This window comes from Physcomitrium patens, chromosome 6 (assembly GCF_059467195.1).
Source record: "Physcomitrium patens ecotype Gransden chromosome 6, ASM5946719v1, whole genome shotgun sequence".
In the NCBI taxonomy this organism is placed as follows: Eukaryota; Viridiplantae; Streptophyta; class Bryopsida; order Funariales; family Funariaceae; genus Physcomitrium; species Physcomitrium patens.
The window spans coordinates 13,098,915-13,113,881 of NC_143415.1; the positions used below are offsets into that span (position 1 = coordinate 13,098,915).

At 39.0% G+C, this 14,967-nt stretch overlaps 1 protein-coding gene and 1 long non-coding RNA gene across 13 annotated transcripts; both read left to right on the forward strand.

Moving 5' to 3' along the window:
• The first annotated feature begins 53 nt into the window (after positions 1-53).
• On the forward strand, positions 54-2,937 carry LOC149989165 (uncharacterized). Of its 3 annotated transcripts, none has more exons than XR_016503368.1 (3): positions 54-772; positions 1,533-1,738; positions 1,882-2,937. It is a non-coding gene; the product is annotated as an uncharacterized LOC149989165 (long non-coding RNA). The 3 variants fall into 3 exon arrangements; XR_016503367.1 differs by lacking the exon at positions 54-772 and adding an exon at positions 780-1,402; XR_016503369.1 differs by lacking the exon at positions 54-772 and adding an exon at positions 780-1,345.
• Positions 2,938-8,660: 5,723 nt separating this feature from the next.
• Positions 8,661-14,408, forward strand: LOC112283871 (stomatal closure-related actin-binding protein 1). Of its 10 annotated transcripts, XM_090251316.1 has the most exons (18): positions 8,661-8,709; positions 8,794-8,832; positions 8,942-9,063; positions 9,336-9,534; positions 9,729-9,823; positions 9,953-10,325; positions 10,512-10,709; positions 11,122-11,250; positions 11,371-11,463; positions 11,564-11,704; positions 12,036-12,104; positions 12,228-12,311; positions 12,630-12,804; positions 13,134-13,253; positions 13,376-13,434; positions 13,611-13,745; positions 13,944-14,093; positions 14,225-14,408. In XM_090251316.1, the coding sequence occupies exons 6-18, from the start codon at positions 10,116-10,118 to the stop codon at positions 14,285-14,287; spliced, it is 1,626 nt and encodes a 541-aa protein (XP_090107442.1). In that variant the 5' UTR covers positions 8,661-8,709; positions 8,794-8,832; positions 8,942-9,063; positions 9,336-9,534; positions 9,729-9,823; positions 9,953-10,115; the 3' UTR covers positions 14,288-14,408. The 10 variants fall into 10 exon arrangements, with proteins under 10 accessions (XP_090107442.1, XP_090107440.1, XP_090107441.1 ...); XM_090251314.1 differs by having other exon boundaries at positions 8,661-8,832; XM_090251315.1 differs by lacking the exon at positions 8,794-8,832 and having other exon boundaries at positions 8,661-8,724.
• Positions 14,409-14,967: the final 559 nt, after the last annotated feature.

Genomic DNA, 14,967 nt, shown 5'->3' on the forward strand with positions numbered 1-14,967 from the left:
TTTTGAAAAGGGCTCGGAAGTGAGTCCGTTTTTTGGAAAAAAATATTAGTGCAGTTGTTTTGGCAAATGCAGCTTAGAAGCACCATGTTTATTGCAGGATATGCAAAGCTTTAGAAATTTACAATGAGCAGGATTGTTCGATACACAACAGGGAAGGAAAAGCTGTAGTACCAAGTAATTGTGCTTTAAGGAGCGAGAGAATAAATTGCAGTTGAAAGGAGACGTGTGCAAGGCAACTTGGAAGCTGGAGTTTTAGAATTAGGAGAAGGCATGGTGTACGATAAAATACTAGGATCGACATTGCAACCTCAGCAAGTGATTCCTGCTCTCAACAAACGACGCACATTTGCTCATGGATTATTTGCCGAGCCTGCGAAGGCGCGCGGGGCTGGCCCTGAACCGGCTGGCAAGAATCGACAAAAACACAGATGTTTAGTTTTAACACATTAGGCACAACGGCACTATGATGAAGTTGCCTGGAGCCCTTGTATCAGACCTTTGCCACTGTTCCTTGTGCCCGAAATAAGGTTTTCCTTTTTTGGGACAATATTCTGTGAGGAATCCCTGAGATTTCTTGAGTATGCGTGGACAAGCTATCCCGCGCGCCATTGTAATTTCGAATTGTGGTTTGGAGCTAAGATTTCGGTTTGGGGTTCGAGAAAATCAGGCAAGATGAAAGACATGGAGGTCTCGAAGCAGGTCCAGCAGATGGTGCAGTTCATCCACCAGGAAGCAAAAGAGACCTAGCAAGAGTTCAGTTTCTTCTAAATATGTACTGCCACTGTGCCTTCGCAATGTGTTTTCATTACTTATAATTGCACTCCTATTTTAGGGCATTGTTCAACATTAGAGACTCTTTGTTAGCGTTTCTTAGAAGTTATAAGTTTGGTTCGATGGATGATACAGTGATCTGAAAGCTCCGGATGCGGGATCATTATGTGGGACAGGGTTTCCGAAAGTAGATGTGGTTGATTCTCGTGTGGTTAATAATAAAGGGCAGTTTGACGAGTGAAATCTGATTATACATGCCACAATAATTTCTTAGCTCAATTTGATATGTAGTAGGTCCTCGAGGACGTTGGATCTAAATTAGATCTCAGCTTATCAGTTCGTTGACATTCGTCGAAGCCCGGTTGTTTGCATTCCCCTAAAATTTCGGAAAGTTTACAGGATGAGAAAGTCAGCATTTGTTCAAGTTTGATTGTTCATATTTATTTGATTCAGTGTTAGTATCAGTTAGATCCTGTCGGATGCCAGTATCGATGTGACTGCTATATATTGATACTTTCGAGCTCTCAACTTAACGGCCTGTTTTTTGTAGCTCTAATTTCGTCTCTATGTCATGGTGCGTGCATTCTCCAGCACAGTTTGCACCTTTCACGTTTGCACAGGTCCCTTACAGGTATTTTGTGTTGAGACTGACAAATGTAAGGCGGGAAGTTTCGAGCGCCTTTGCCTTTGCTATGTCGCCAAATGTTGTTAGCATGTTGGTGTATCCGATCTAAAGCATGGTGGATGGGGTTTAATCACAGGAATGTATGGATTCTCACTGGCTTGAAGTTTTCGATTTTCGGCACAGCGAGTATTTGATGCATTTGAATGATTCTCAGTCGAAGCTACTGCAGGCTCAGGACGAATTGGTTTGCACGATGAAAGAAGCAGCTGAGAAGTAGCTGCAGAAGATTGAGTCTATCGATAACGAGGGCCATCGTAGCTTTTGGAGGCACTCTTTATCCAGGTATGCAGTCCTCAGTGCTTGGTAATTTGGCTGGTTTCAACACACAGACAGTCAACATTGTTTGGGTTTAAGCAAATGGCCTGCATGGGCATTCCGTGAGTGGTATTTGCAGTGTTGTGTCTTAATAGAGGCGATGATTGCAGGAGGAGGTGATGCGTGGTTGTAGAAGATTTGTTGAGGCTGAAGGAGCTGCACCGCCGTGAGCGAGATCTCCAGACACTGTCAGAGATTTAATTAGCGAAGCAGAAGTAATCAGAGAAACTAAATGTTAGTGTGCCGAAGGTGTTCTTAGTCGACAAATATTTCCTTCCTGGGCCACCAGGATCATGTAATTACGGCTCTACATGGTATTTACACCCTTACTTTCACCCGATCTCTATCGGACTGGTATGATGTCCAGCATGAGAGTACAGCATTCTTTAATTACTCAAACGCCTGAAATTTCTGGAAGAAATTTAAAAGAGCAACTGTAGCCACTCCCTGTGGATATCATTGCGTTGAGCTGCTGTAACTTTCTGCTCCGCTAAGAACACACAAATCTGAAACACTCAGTCTCTTCTTGTTCCACAGTCGGGTATTATTAGCACCAAATAAGCCGTATCTGTTTCATGAATTTTATATGTTTATTCCCGAACGGCTCAAGATGTCCTCATTCATAATTCCACCCTCGGTGCATTGCCAAAGTTCTGCACGGATCAGTAAACTTACATGATATTTTCATTCCAACTTCACTCGTACTCTTGGGTCATTTGGAGTGTGCGAATGGATTACTTAATTGCGTCATGAATTCCATATGCAGGAACTGCGAACTCCTAAAGTTCCTCTAGGGTTCACGTTTTTCTCATATTCTTCTAGGGTTCACGTTTTTGAGGGTGTTGTTTACAATGATCTCTAAAGCTTTGCAAATCTGTTGAGCTTTTTCGACTACGCATAGCACGTGTGACTACATCCTCAGACTTAGAGGCTGGAGTGTATGCCATTAGGCTTCTGCAATCTCTGTATGATGGAAGCAAATACATAGAGGTCGTCCAGGATTAATCTAAAGCAGTAGTCATGATCTAAACCTTACCTCTTTCTGGTACAAGTAATCGAGAAAATAAACGATGACAAGACGAGATTCTTCTGGGCGCTGGACCCTCTTCCACGCAACAATTTGATTGTATTTGTCAAGAATTTGAAGTGGAACATTGTCTCTTGAAGTTGCAGTGTTTTGAAGCGGTAAACTTTGTGTAACATGTGGGCACTGTTGCAAAGTGGAGCTGGTCAACAAAGATGCAGAGGAGGATCCTCAATCTCGGTGTGAGCTTTCACCTATTCTTCACCCCTGGGGTCTTGGTTTGATAAGAGAGGAGATAAGATGACTTGGTGTTCTCGCACGTCTTTGATCTCCACGTGAGTTGTGTGGGATGGAATAATATTCGGATCATCCCAAAGATGGCCAATGTTTTGCGTGATTGTTTTGCTTGGGCAGCACCTAACATAGAAGCACTGAGTAACAGATGCAACCGCATTGCTCAATACGGCGTGACTTTAAACTCCATAGTGTGGCTTGTAATTACGTCTCAACTAACAGAAAAAGCTCAGAACCTAGTCACACGGCAGTCACCTCCAGGACGCCCATGTGAACTTTCCAAACCTGCAGTTCACAGTGAATTTTAGACATCTGGTAGCTTTTGAATCACCTTTTAAGCGTCACTTAGTTTTCCGTGATGATGTTGATGCGCTTGCAGCATTCTCGAAATCACTAACACGTTAATGCTGCATACTGATACCGATGTGGTGCCGCTAAGTGCTGTGAAGTTGAAAAATGAGTTTCAACGTGTTTTGCCACAGATAGTTGAACAACTCACACGGCAGTCACACGGCAGTCACCTCCAGGACGCCCATGGAGTTGTTACACCATCTTGAGGGTTAATCACTCGCTATACGATGCAATTAATACAAGAACTGAACACATTCAGATAGTTATCCTGTGGCTCTGCAAACTGCATCCGGGCCCAAATTTTGTTATTCATTTATTTGCAATTCATCGGATTCAGACAAAGAAGACAGTTTGTTCGTCATGGAGTGAACACAGCACACCCCACAACGTCTCACTCGACGCCCACACACATCGACTTCTCCTTTCAATGGATAAAACCACTTTCTTGTGTAAAAAGAATATGTGACTGAGAGCTACAGTTGAAGGAGCTCAAAAAGCATCAACCCATGAGGCCCACTTCGTGTACAATGAGCATGTCTATTGATGTGATGGAATGCTAGGTGGCATAGATCTATGCAACTGAGAAAAACAGAAGGAAACTTCAAATTGTAGTTGCAGAGCCACTGCAACTGCACTGGTACTTCAGGCAATTGGAATTAGAACTCTCTTGCATGACTTAAAAAGTATACTGTATATTGATGGATTCTAATTAGGGCTAGAGTCACGGGGTGCTCAGTGGATTGTTAGGTGTTTGAAAGACTTCATACAAATGTGAGACATTTCAGCCATAATTTTGATGCTCAATTAGCAATTTGGCATACAACCCGCAACTTTTTACAAAACCTTACAGAGCTTCAACAAAAGCTACTTTTGAAATCAATGATTGTGTGTGCCAACATTCTGTACCAATTATGTTGGATTTTTTGAAGCGTGTGGAAATAATTAATATCCAAGGCTATATCCAGTTTTCCATTAAACATAACATTCATTCAAAATACAAGTTTTTTAAATGCCAAAGTCACCTTCACTAATTATAATGTAGATCTTGTACTCAATAACTAAAGACGTGACACTTCTAACCACAAAAAATTGTTTTTGAAGAATACTGATTATATTTCATAGAAATTGTAATTGATATTATATAAAATGAGAAAGAAAAAGAATAAATTGTAATCAAATCAAACCAACAACAGAATCACATATAATGTTGTATTAAAAGCTTGAAAACTTCTAGTCAATTGTGATTAAAACCCATGAAGATTTCATGTGAAAATAATCAAAATAATCAAAATCGAAATTAACACACAACTATTATCCACTTCAACTTTTAATAATAAAATTATGTTTTTACAAATTATTTTAAGATCTTGTTCTTAGTAGGTTAATAATCAACTAAAAATAGACTCGTTTGAGTGTTTCTTTGATGTGAATCAAAACATTTCAATTTTCAAATAAGTGTTATTATGAAACTCAAGTGACAATTTAACATTAAATAGACTTCTTGAATAAGCAACACCCATTTCAAAATTTGATTTCATATCAATGTACATTGAAAGCATTGGGTTTGTGCCATTAGTGCATGTCATTACGTCTTTCAATACCATTGATGCATAGAAATAATGTCAAGGCTGTTTTCTATCATTGAAAATCAACAACTTCTTACAAAAAGAATACAAAAAGTATGGTTTTAAGCTTATAAATAAGTTGTGATTCCTTAAATTTGTTCTACCAATTGACATTCTAATTTATTATTGTATTTTATGAACTCTTACTTGTATGGATTACATGTAAATAAAAATAATAAGGTGATATTAATTTGTGAACATTTTTATTTTATTTTATTTTATTTTTTATTCATGAGGAGAAAGACATTTTTACATGCAACTTTCACAAACTAATCATGGATAGAGACGAGAAAAAACAGATTTTTAATTATTTTTTAATTTTTTATACGTTTCTTCAATAGGAAACTGAAAATGACTGTGATAATACACAATTAAGTTTTAGATTTTTAGATTTTTTATTTTTTATTTTAAAAAATGCATTCTCTACCACTATGTTATGTCAAATTGTCTCAATACTACAGATGAAACTATTGTGCTACTACTAATATAAAACAATGCTGACATCCCAACACATTTGATTGAATTTTTATAATTTTAATATAACATTTTTTACAACATTTTTTCCATTTTTATTTATTTGGCTGGAAGAGAATCTGGCTTTTATGGTGGTATTAGTATACTACAAAGAATATCGAGGTGGGTCTCACCCTTTGGACACCCATCAAAACTCTATCCATTTGTGACCTGGAAAGGACCTACAAATGGAACAAGGAGTTGTCATTCTTCTGATAAATATACCCAGCGGGCTCAACGCCACCCACCCACCCATTCGTCTAACCACCGTATGTGACGTGTACAACATGTGTAAATGTCATGTTTCTTACTTACTCACGGTGGCATCAAAACTCATTTGAAACAGTCAAGGGGCTCTTTTATTGCGGATAGAAGTTTCACCATCAGAGTACATGGATCACACATGATTGGATACTTTTGAGAGGAAACAAACAAGTTAATGTAGCAATTTATCTAACACATGCACAATAACAAACCAATTGGAATTTATATGTTTAAAACGAATCACATTCATCAAAGGCAACGAAAAGAATGAATGATTTGGTTCGTTCATCCAACGCTTGAGTTCTTCCATTCATTCAATGTAGCCTTCAGCTGGCTACCCACTACCAGGTGCAGGAACTGTCCTCCAGTGCACCAAATGGCCTTGGTAAGTATTAAATGCATTTGAACAGTAGCAATTAGGCCTTTGATTAGTGAGAGCAGCAAGCCGTTGACCTCATTTCTGGGTTGATGAAGGAGGAAAAACTGAATAAAATAATACTAAACCCCAGACCCTGGATACCCATGAGTCACACTTCTCTATTAATGCAAAATGGCTTCTTGGCAACTTTGTAGTAGTCTATACCAGATCACAACTTTGTTCTTCTAATTTATGTTTGTTATCCCCACAATGTTGCCAACAACCCATGAATGTATTACAACAGTGTGAAATGGGTGTCATCCAGTGCTGTGGTGGATTTGTCAACCCTAAAACTGGAAGTGGAGGTTTTATTTTATTTCATTTCATTGAAAGTGTCAGAAGAGTTGACAAAACTCTTCCTTTGAGCCCCAACCAATGCCATATTTCATCCATCTATCAATCCATCCATCCATCCACCTGGGCATTTCATTTCATTTCATTTATGGAAGTAGGAGTTGGAGTACCCCAAGAGAGACTTTGGAGTCCAACAACCCCCAATCATCTACCTATCTATCTATGTGTATGATGTATTTGTTGTTGACTCACTCCCCCCAAAAGAAAAAAGCCATACAACTTTAATAGAACTTATCCCTACTCGACCATTTGGATGCACACTATGTTGCATGACATCAGTCACATCATTCACATTTGGATTGGGGAGAAATCCTTTGTTGGATGTGTTATTTAAGGTTAATGAAAAAGATTAAGAGATGTAGGATATAGTGTGTGAGTGCCCTATGTGCACAAAGGAAAATATATGAAGAAAAAGTAGATGGATGAAATGATAAATTGTGGATGGATGCAAAATAGGGAGATGGAATTTGTGGACATCTAGTTTTTGTTTGTTTGTTGGGTTTTGGTTCTATGATATACAAATTATTTAATAATATATTAAAGGATTTACCTCTTTACTATTAATGTTAATAACTAAAAATAGCTTTGGTTTTGGTCCAGTTCCAAGTGAAAAAACACCTGCCACCCAACAGAACTTTAGAACTTATGAGTACTCCAGATGGGAACATGATTACCATGTTATCAATGTTATCATTTTTCTAATTTATCAATAACTATATATGTCATGTATATCTTTAAAAAATGTTTAGAAAAAATATTCTAGTTGTAAAAGTATGGCAGGTTGTCAAAACAAATACCAATAGTTTGTGTGAAAAGAAAAAATAATTCTTTCCTACACTTGTTTGGATTTGTATTTTGTATTTTGTATTTTATTTTTCTCATGGGTAGTAGTTTTTTCTACCTTTTCTTATTTTTGAAGAACAGAATAAAGTTCAACAAAATGTTGTAATATAACGAATGTCAGAACAAGTTTATCATAACTTGAAATACTTGCACGAACATTCGTCTCAAAAATTGTTTCCAGATAAAGAATTTTGAGATGGATAATTTTACAAGACGAGGAAGAAGAAAAGACAAAAAAATAAAAATAAAAATTCACTTTACATTAGACGTTTCATTGTATTTAGTCATTTTTAAAAATTAAAATGAGATCCAGACCTAAATTTTAGGTCTTTTGACCTTGTTATTATAATGGTATAATGCTTTATGTCTTACCAAAAATATTATTTTAGATTGTTTTTATGGAAAATTTTAAAATTTAATGATAGAAGCTGCAGAAGTTCTTTTTCTTGTTGTCATAGTTAAATTAAGAGATCTCACATTTTTTAGGGTGTTGGAATATTAATACGATCTAAAAAGAGAATTAGATTTATTTATGACACCACGCAAAACATACAGAGAATGAAACAAAGATTTGGTATGTATTGTTAAGCAAAAAAATCTTAATTTAACAGATGACTATCCAACTCCAAAGATTATTTAAAAATTTTGTAAAAGAGAAATTGCAAACACCTAGAGCTTCACAAAATTTTTATGTAGTGAATGTTTTGAAATCGTTTTTTCTATGTATACTTTTTTCCATCATATTTTTTTCATTCAACTTGCAAAACCATTTTTTCTTTTTTTTTTTTTAAAATATTTAGTCAAACCCATCTCAAGAAAAGATGGAAAAAGCACTAATTCCTCTTCAAAAACACGTAAAAGGGGAGAAAAAGAAAAACAATGTAGGAAATAGTAATAGAATTAGTCATGGGTTGAGAGGAGATCTTAGAAGTTTTAAGTAAGTCAGTCAGTGTTCCGGTGTGAACGGGTTCGAGACTGTCTTCTCACGTGGACGCATGCTGTTCCAATGACGTTCCCGACAAGGAAATCTCGTTCCCCTGAACAGGGCGGTAATCAATCCCGATTATTGTCCCTGGACGAACGTGTAGATGGACCTTGAAGAAACGAATGAAGTCATCCATCCGTTGAGCCGTCTCTCTGCCGGGGGGGGGGGGGAGGCAATGTGATGAGAGCTTACGCAGGGAAACTGGCACAACACAGAGTGGAAGCGAGGATCCTCGCAATCTCTGCATTTCTAGACAAGAGCTTTCAGGTAATATCGCCCCAGGTACTGCGCCAGGGTCGTGATTTCAGATTTCACCTACTAATAATACTCTTCTGCGGTTTTTCGGTGCAGTGGCTGCTTGGTCCTATTTGTCGCCTTTCCGCTGCACCGGTGAGTGTTGTTGTTGCCGACAGGAAAGGCTGATTGTTTCGCCCCCCCGCCCGACCGCTAATTAGAAGAGTTGGTCGCCTAATGAGTCTTTTCATAAATTGTGAATCAGGTTGTGGTGCTGGGAGAAGAGTCGTAGTTGAGCCGCGAGTACTTGGAAGCGGATTGGGGGTTTTACGAGAAGTTTAGCTTGAGGGAGTGGATCTATACAGCGGAAATTGCGTTTAGTTAACGGTGAGGACGTGAATGGTCAATTGTAACTTTTTCCTTTAGCCGGGATTTCCTGCGTAGGTTACAAGTGCTCGTGCGCGATGTGAGTTTTTTTTATCTGTCACTCTATTTGAGAAATGAGTGCGCTCGAGTGATGAGTGGTTTTGTTGGTTTGAAAAGCTCTACTCTCACTGTTAGATTGAGTTTTGGTATAGTAAGTGACTTCTGTGCGTGCACAGAGAAGCAGAGAGGAAGCTACACAATGACCGGAGTCCGTCATGGTGTGTTGAGTGCAGGTTGAGGTAATATTAGAGAGTTGATAAATTTTTGCTGAAGGCGTACTATATCTCTTTCGCACTCGAGCGTGTAGGATTGAGTGATATGCAACATTGCTCTTCTGCACCGACGAGATTTCTGTCGTGACGATACACACTTCCAGTGGATGGTATTGAAGGTGGTTCATAAAGATCCATGATCAAATAATCAACGTCTATGGTATGTAGCTAGTTCCTTCGTTCTTTTCATGAGCATTTAATATTACACATCCTTCTCTTAATTGCTGCGAGCGCAAGGAGCTCGCCTTGTTGCTGCCAGTGAGAAAGGAGGATATGATGTTGACGGAACTTTACTTTGGCGTGAAACATAATTTGCTCTCTGATAATTTCTCGTGTATCGCGTCTGCCTTGCAGAGCAATGAGACTGAAATTCCAGAGCCTCTGAGTGTGATTCTAAATTCTTATCAAAGACTTGACTAGCAGAGCATTTGATTTGCATTGAAGGAAGGGTAAGAATTTTTTAGTCAATTTCACCGAAGCAAGACTTTATGTGCACTTGCAAGGTGTCGAGTTTCCCCCAACATGTCAAGTTCACTTTCATTCAGCAATGGCATGTAACTCTTTTCCTGGTTTGGCAGGGGATGTGAAGAGGAGCTTAGCAAAATTTTCGGCTTCATAGCAGTCACAGTCTAATCAAACACTTGGAGCTGAGCCAGATTTTAGTTTGTAACAGAGTTACGCTCATGATGAAGGCAGAGGGCTGAAAAGGCCCAGGTTACGGAGTTAGGAGGGTAAAGTATAATGAAAGGTGTTACAGCTGATGTGATATTGAATGGGGCTGGTTTCCATGACCAAGATGACGACGCAGAGTCTCCATCCAAGATCGTAGCCAAGGAAGCTGCTGAACTGGAAAAGCTTCAGAAGCGACTTTCGATTGGCGATGTAACCATGGAATTTGAGAGTGGGGAATCTGCTGCCAAAGCTGCCGCTGCTAAGTTAGCGGAATCAGAGGTAGAAATATTTTTGATGGCTATTTTTGACAGATTTTTCACTGTCTAATTTATTTGTCCAAAGAAATGAGACTTCATTTTTGGATACTAAATGTCAGCCTATGTCCGGGTACTGTAGTTTGACTTTTTCTTGGTGCTCTCCGTCGTGTTATGATCGTCGATTCTCGTGTTCTGCAAACTCTCGCAGAAAAGTCCCAGTCCAGCAAAGGAGACTAAAAGGCGATTATCGGGTGGTCATCAATTTAGTCCCTCTCATGGTTGTTCACACAATCATTCTCATGGTCACAGTCCCGATTCAAAGATGAGCCGGAGTCCTGGTGATGGCCCTCCAATGCTCCGAAGCTCCATCAGGCGCACTGGTGGAAACATTCGAGAATGTGAAAAGGTGTGTAATATACTTGCCTTTTCAGGCCATTATATTGTTCTTGACAGTCGCACTTGACATGTCTAATTATTTTCTTCGTATATTCAAACTGAAAATAGTGTTCATTTCTGCAGTTTATGTGGTAGATAGTTTTTCTAGAACCGAGTTCGGTATCGTCCACAAAATCAATATGCTGCAGCTTCTCTGCTGCTTTCTTTGCTATGTTGATTCCTAAATTGTATTAGTGTGGTATGTTGTGCAGTCACAGTTTACTTCACAATTCATGCAATTCTGTTGCCTTAATCCAATAAGTATGTTATAAAAAGACGTGATGGTTGCTTGTACATTACTTCCGTAAATTCCAATTCTAAGTCCTTCTGTAATTGTCTTGTAAATTGGTTCTAAAAAGATATTGGGATCATGTTATGAGCAGCACAAGGTGCAGGATATAATGGTAATGGATAGGTCAGCACTTACGAAGAAGTTGAGAGTTCTGTTGAGCGAGCTTGCTGGGCGTGTTGCTGGGAGGAACAAGGAAGACGTTACAGAAGCTCTTGCCATTGTACTGCCACCTTGCCTTGAATATCTGCCTTTTTCTGTGATCTCTTAAGTATGACGGTGAAGATGAAGACTTTGTTATGAATGTGGACTTTAACTTAATTCTTATGGACGTCATTGGCAGGTTGAAGCAATGGAATTGCAATGGATACAGAAAGAAAATGAACTGGCGCAAGAGAAGGCTGAAGTTAGAAAGATGGCCGCTTTATTCAATCAGGTAATGAAGAAATTCATTGGTTCTGCCCACAGTAGCTGTTTATTTTTAGTTAAAGTTTTTCGACATTGCGAAAGATTGTGGCTTATTCTGAGGCTGCCAGGCATCAGATGACTCGAAAAGAATAATGAAGGAAGCTCGTGCCAAGGCTCAAGCTGAAGTAGAGGCTGCACAGGCTGCTGTTCTCAGAGTAGAAGCTGCCCTCGAGGAGCAGACGCAGTTCCTGAGTATTGCTGAGAAGGAGGTATATTACACCCACCCGGAGCGAAAGACACACTCGGCTCATTTATCATCATTTGAACTAACTTTTGTTTTTCATTTTCTGTTCACGAATGAGACAGTTCTTGAAATCATCAATCATCAACTGCTCAGAATTCCTACAATAGTTCACGAGCACACACACACACACAAAATAAAAATAAAAAACAAATTAATAAATATATATATATATATATATATATATATACACATACATTTACATATGTCCATGCTGAAACAATCTTTACCAATTGAATGGCACAACGCCATTTACTGCAATTAATTGCTGGGTATTCATTTGATATTTTTGGTTGCAGGAGCTCGAGGCTATGAGGAAAGAAATCAACGATGCAAGGAGAATAAGGATGCTGCATGAACCTAGCAAGGTGGGTCTTGTTAAATGATTCTGGGGAATCCGTTTCCTCACCGAGTAGCAATGTAACAAATTACTTAATATTTTCTGGTCAGCCAACCTTGTGTTAACAAGAATAACTGTAACATTTGTGCAGACCATGGATATGGAATTTGAAATTGAAGGATTGCGACAGGGATTGTCTCAAAAGGCTGGTGAAGTGGTTCAACTGCGCAAAGAGGTATTTATCAACGTCATTTAGTAGATTTAGAATGATGATTACTCGCGATTTTTCAGAACTAATATAATATTTTGGGCAGTTTGAAGTCGATCCAGTTTGATTCACATGATGTTATTTAATACGGTTGAAGTACGGAAAACCCTTGAGGCATTAGAATTTGTGTTGTGAAATTGTATGTTGAGCATAGTTCTGTTGACAACTTGGTTGTTTAGCCTACAGGCGACAAGTTTTATGGATTTTGTTCAGAGTCGAGGCGGCGCGATAGTTAAAATGAGGGTTTGAAGTGATTTTCATTTGTTTATTCATTTATTTCCACAGTTGCTAGCAGCCAAGAGAGCTGGTCAGACCGGGCATTATGAGATACAAGGAGAAGAGCGCCTTGGAGGTGCTTTGGTAATAACACAAACCAACGAGACGTCGGTAGATGTTAGCAAATGCGTCATACAATGGCACCGGATTGCGGTGGATGGAAGCAAGGGTGGACCAATCACTGGTATGCAAGAGTATATTGATCTTTATTTTCTTGAAAATTTCAAAATTCTACATGACTTGGGCAGAATGGTTATGCCAATTAGGATTGATGCTGCATCTGAATATTTATTGTTACGTGATGTCCCTGCATCCAGCAGTAGTATTTTATAAGGAAGTATGAGTTAGGAATGCAGTGTTATGCATCTCAGGTTGTCTTTCGGAGCCTCTTATTGACTGGTTCTCAGTGCCCCTCTATGTTTGTCACATTCAAGAAACTTTGATTGGTCTCTCCAAAGCGTTGTGGAACCATGTGAGTATGCTGCTTCATGTACACAGTATGTTTGTTTGTAGGTGCTACGAGGCCTCAATATGCACCCGAGCCCCTTGATGTGGGTTGGCTATTACGAGCTGATCTGACCATGCCAGATGGGAAAAAGGAATCTGTTTTTACAACGGGATCTCTAGATGCCGGTGAGCTGACATGACTTCGACTTACCCCTAGAGCCTGCTATTGTTTATGAAACCAGTTGCAATGGTTTGTAATCTAGTCACTTCAGTTTTTTGAGGCGCTGATTGTGGTCTTGCTCTTGCAGCTCCTGGACTTGGAAATTATGTGGAGGCTTTATTCAAGAAAGGCAGTACTGAGTTCAATGTGAGATTCTTATCAAATTCTGTCGTTGTTTTGCATAGTTTTTACTGTTAAGATGATTCTAGTGATAGATTCAATGCAGCTTTTTGTGACAGTGTCTTGAACAGGATAACTTTCTCTTTTGTTTGACGACTACGTAGATTAATGATTGGATTGGCATGTTTGAGGGTTGAGAACAGGTAAGATTGGTTCAACAAAATGGAGAGGTTCTGGAGAAACCCCTACTTCTTATGATGCATATTGATCGGATACGAATCAAACTTCAAAAAGGTCGTAAAAAAATTGCTAAGGAAGAGTACACATCAATGGTTCAGGTGACTTTCCTTACATATTACATCCAGTTCTAGTATCTTTCGATTTTTTCAGGAACGTTCATTAACGCATCCTAACATCTAAATCTAGTTGGACAACAGAACCATTGTCATGCACAGTATTCATAATAAGTAAAAAATGAATGTCCTAATGCTTCTGGTTTTACAAACAGCAGTCAATTATTTTGCGGTTGGTTGCAGCTTTGTGGAGCACGCGGTGGGGGACAAGCTGCCTCACGGGCTTTATATTGGGTGGCCAACAAGAGTGTTAGCTTGATGCTTGTTTTGGAGTCTGAAAGAGAGCGGAATGCTGCAATTTTGCTGGCAAGGCGATTTGCTCGAGATCAAAATGTGAGTGACTTACAACTTTTTATTATATTCCTAACTATGCAGCAATAAATCGACTTATTTTCGACGGCTTTGTTTGCCCGAGTACTTAAGTTGCAGGTTTCGAAGACTGAATACGTTGCTTTGTGGTGCAGGTAACACTTTTTGGCCCCGAGGATGGTATTTCTGTCTCAAAAATTTCTGCAAGTCCCTCTTGATGTTCCATCGTACACTATGAAGATGTGCATAGACCTTGTAGGATAATCATGTAATTACTGAGTGAGGTTGCATCATCCTTTGCAACTCGTTCAATATTTTTTTTTTCGTTGTACCATCTCATTGCTGTCTCCACTGCTTACGCTCTCTAAGTCCCTCTTCACTCATTCAAAGTGACCTGCAATTCAGTTATATCTGCACCTCTATCTTGATGCAAGAATGCAAGAATGTGTTTTGTCGATAGGGGTAAATCAGATTTTTTCACGTCTCGTGATGGATGGAGATTTCTTCGCTGAGTAAAATTCTTTGCACAACGTTGGCAGCTAGAAATTCTGTAAGGATAAAACATCGTGATTTGGCATGATAAATATCTCTTGGGCTGGATTGTCTTGGATCTTCCAAACACTCGGCTATTTGCAGAATAAAAGGGATTACTAGCTCTAAATGCTGGTTGGTTGAAGGCCATCTATTGGCAGCGTTGATGGTATCAAGAACCCACTGAGGAAAATTCTTACCACTACCTTGCTGGACATCAATTCTTCTCTTGTTATCAGTATTCATCAAGAATGAGAGCCAGGTTGCTCAATTTTATGTTGTCCTGATGCAAGCAGTGAAAACTTACATTTTTATGTCTTTGTGCTGTTCTTATGCTAGAATCTGAATTTGATGATTAACATATCCA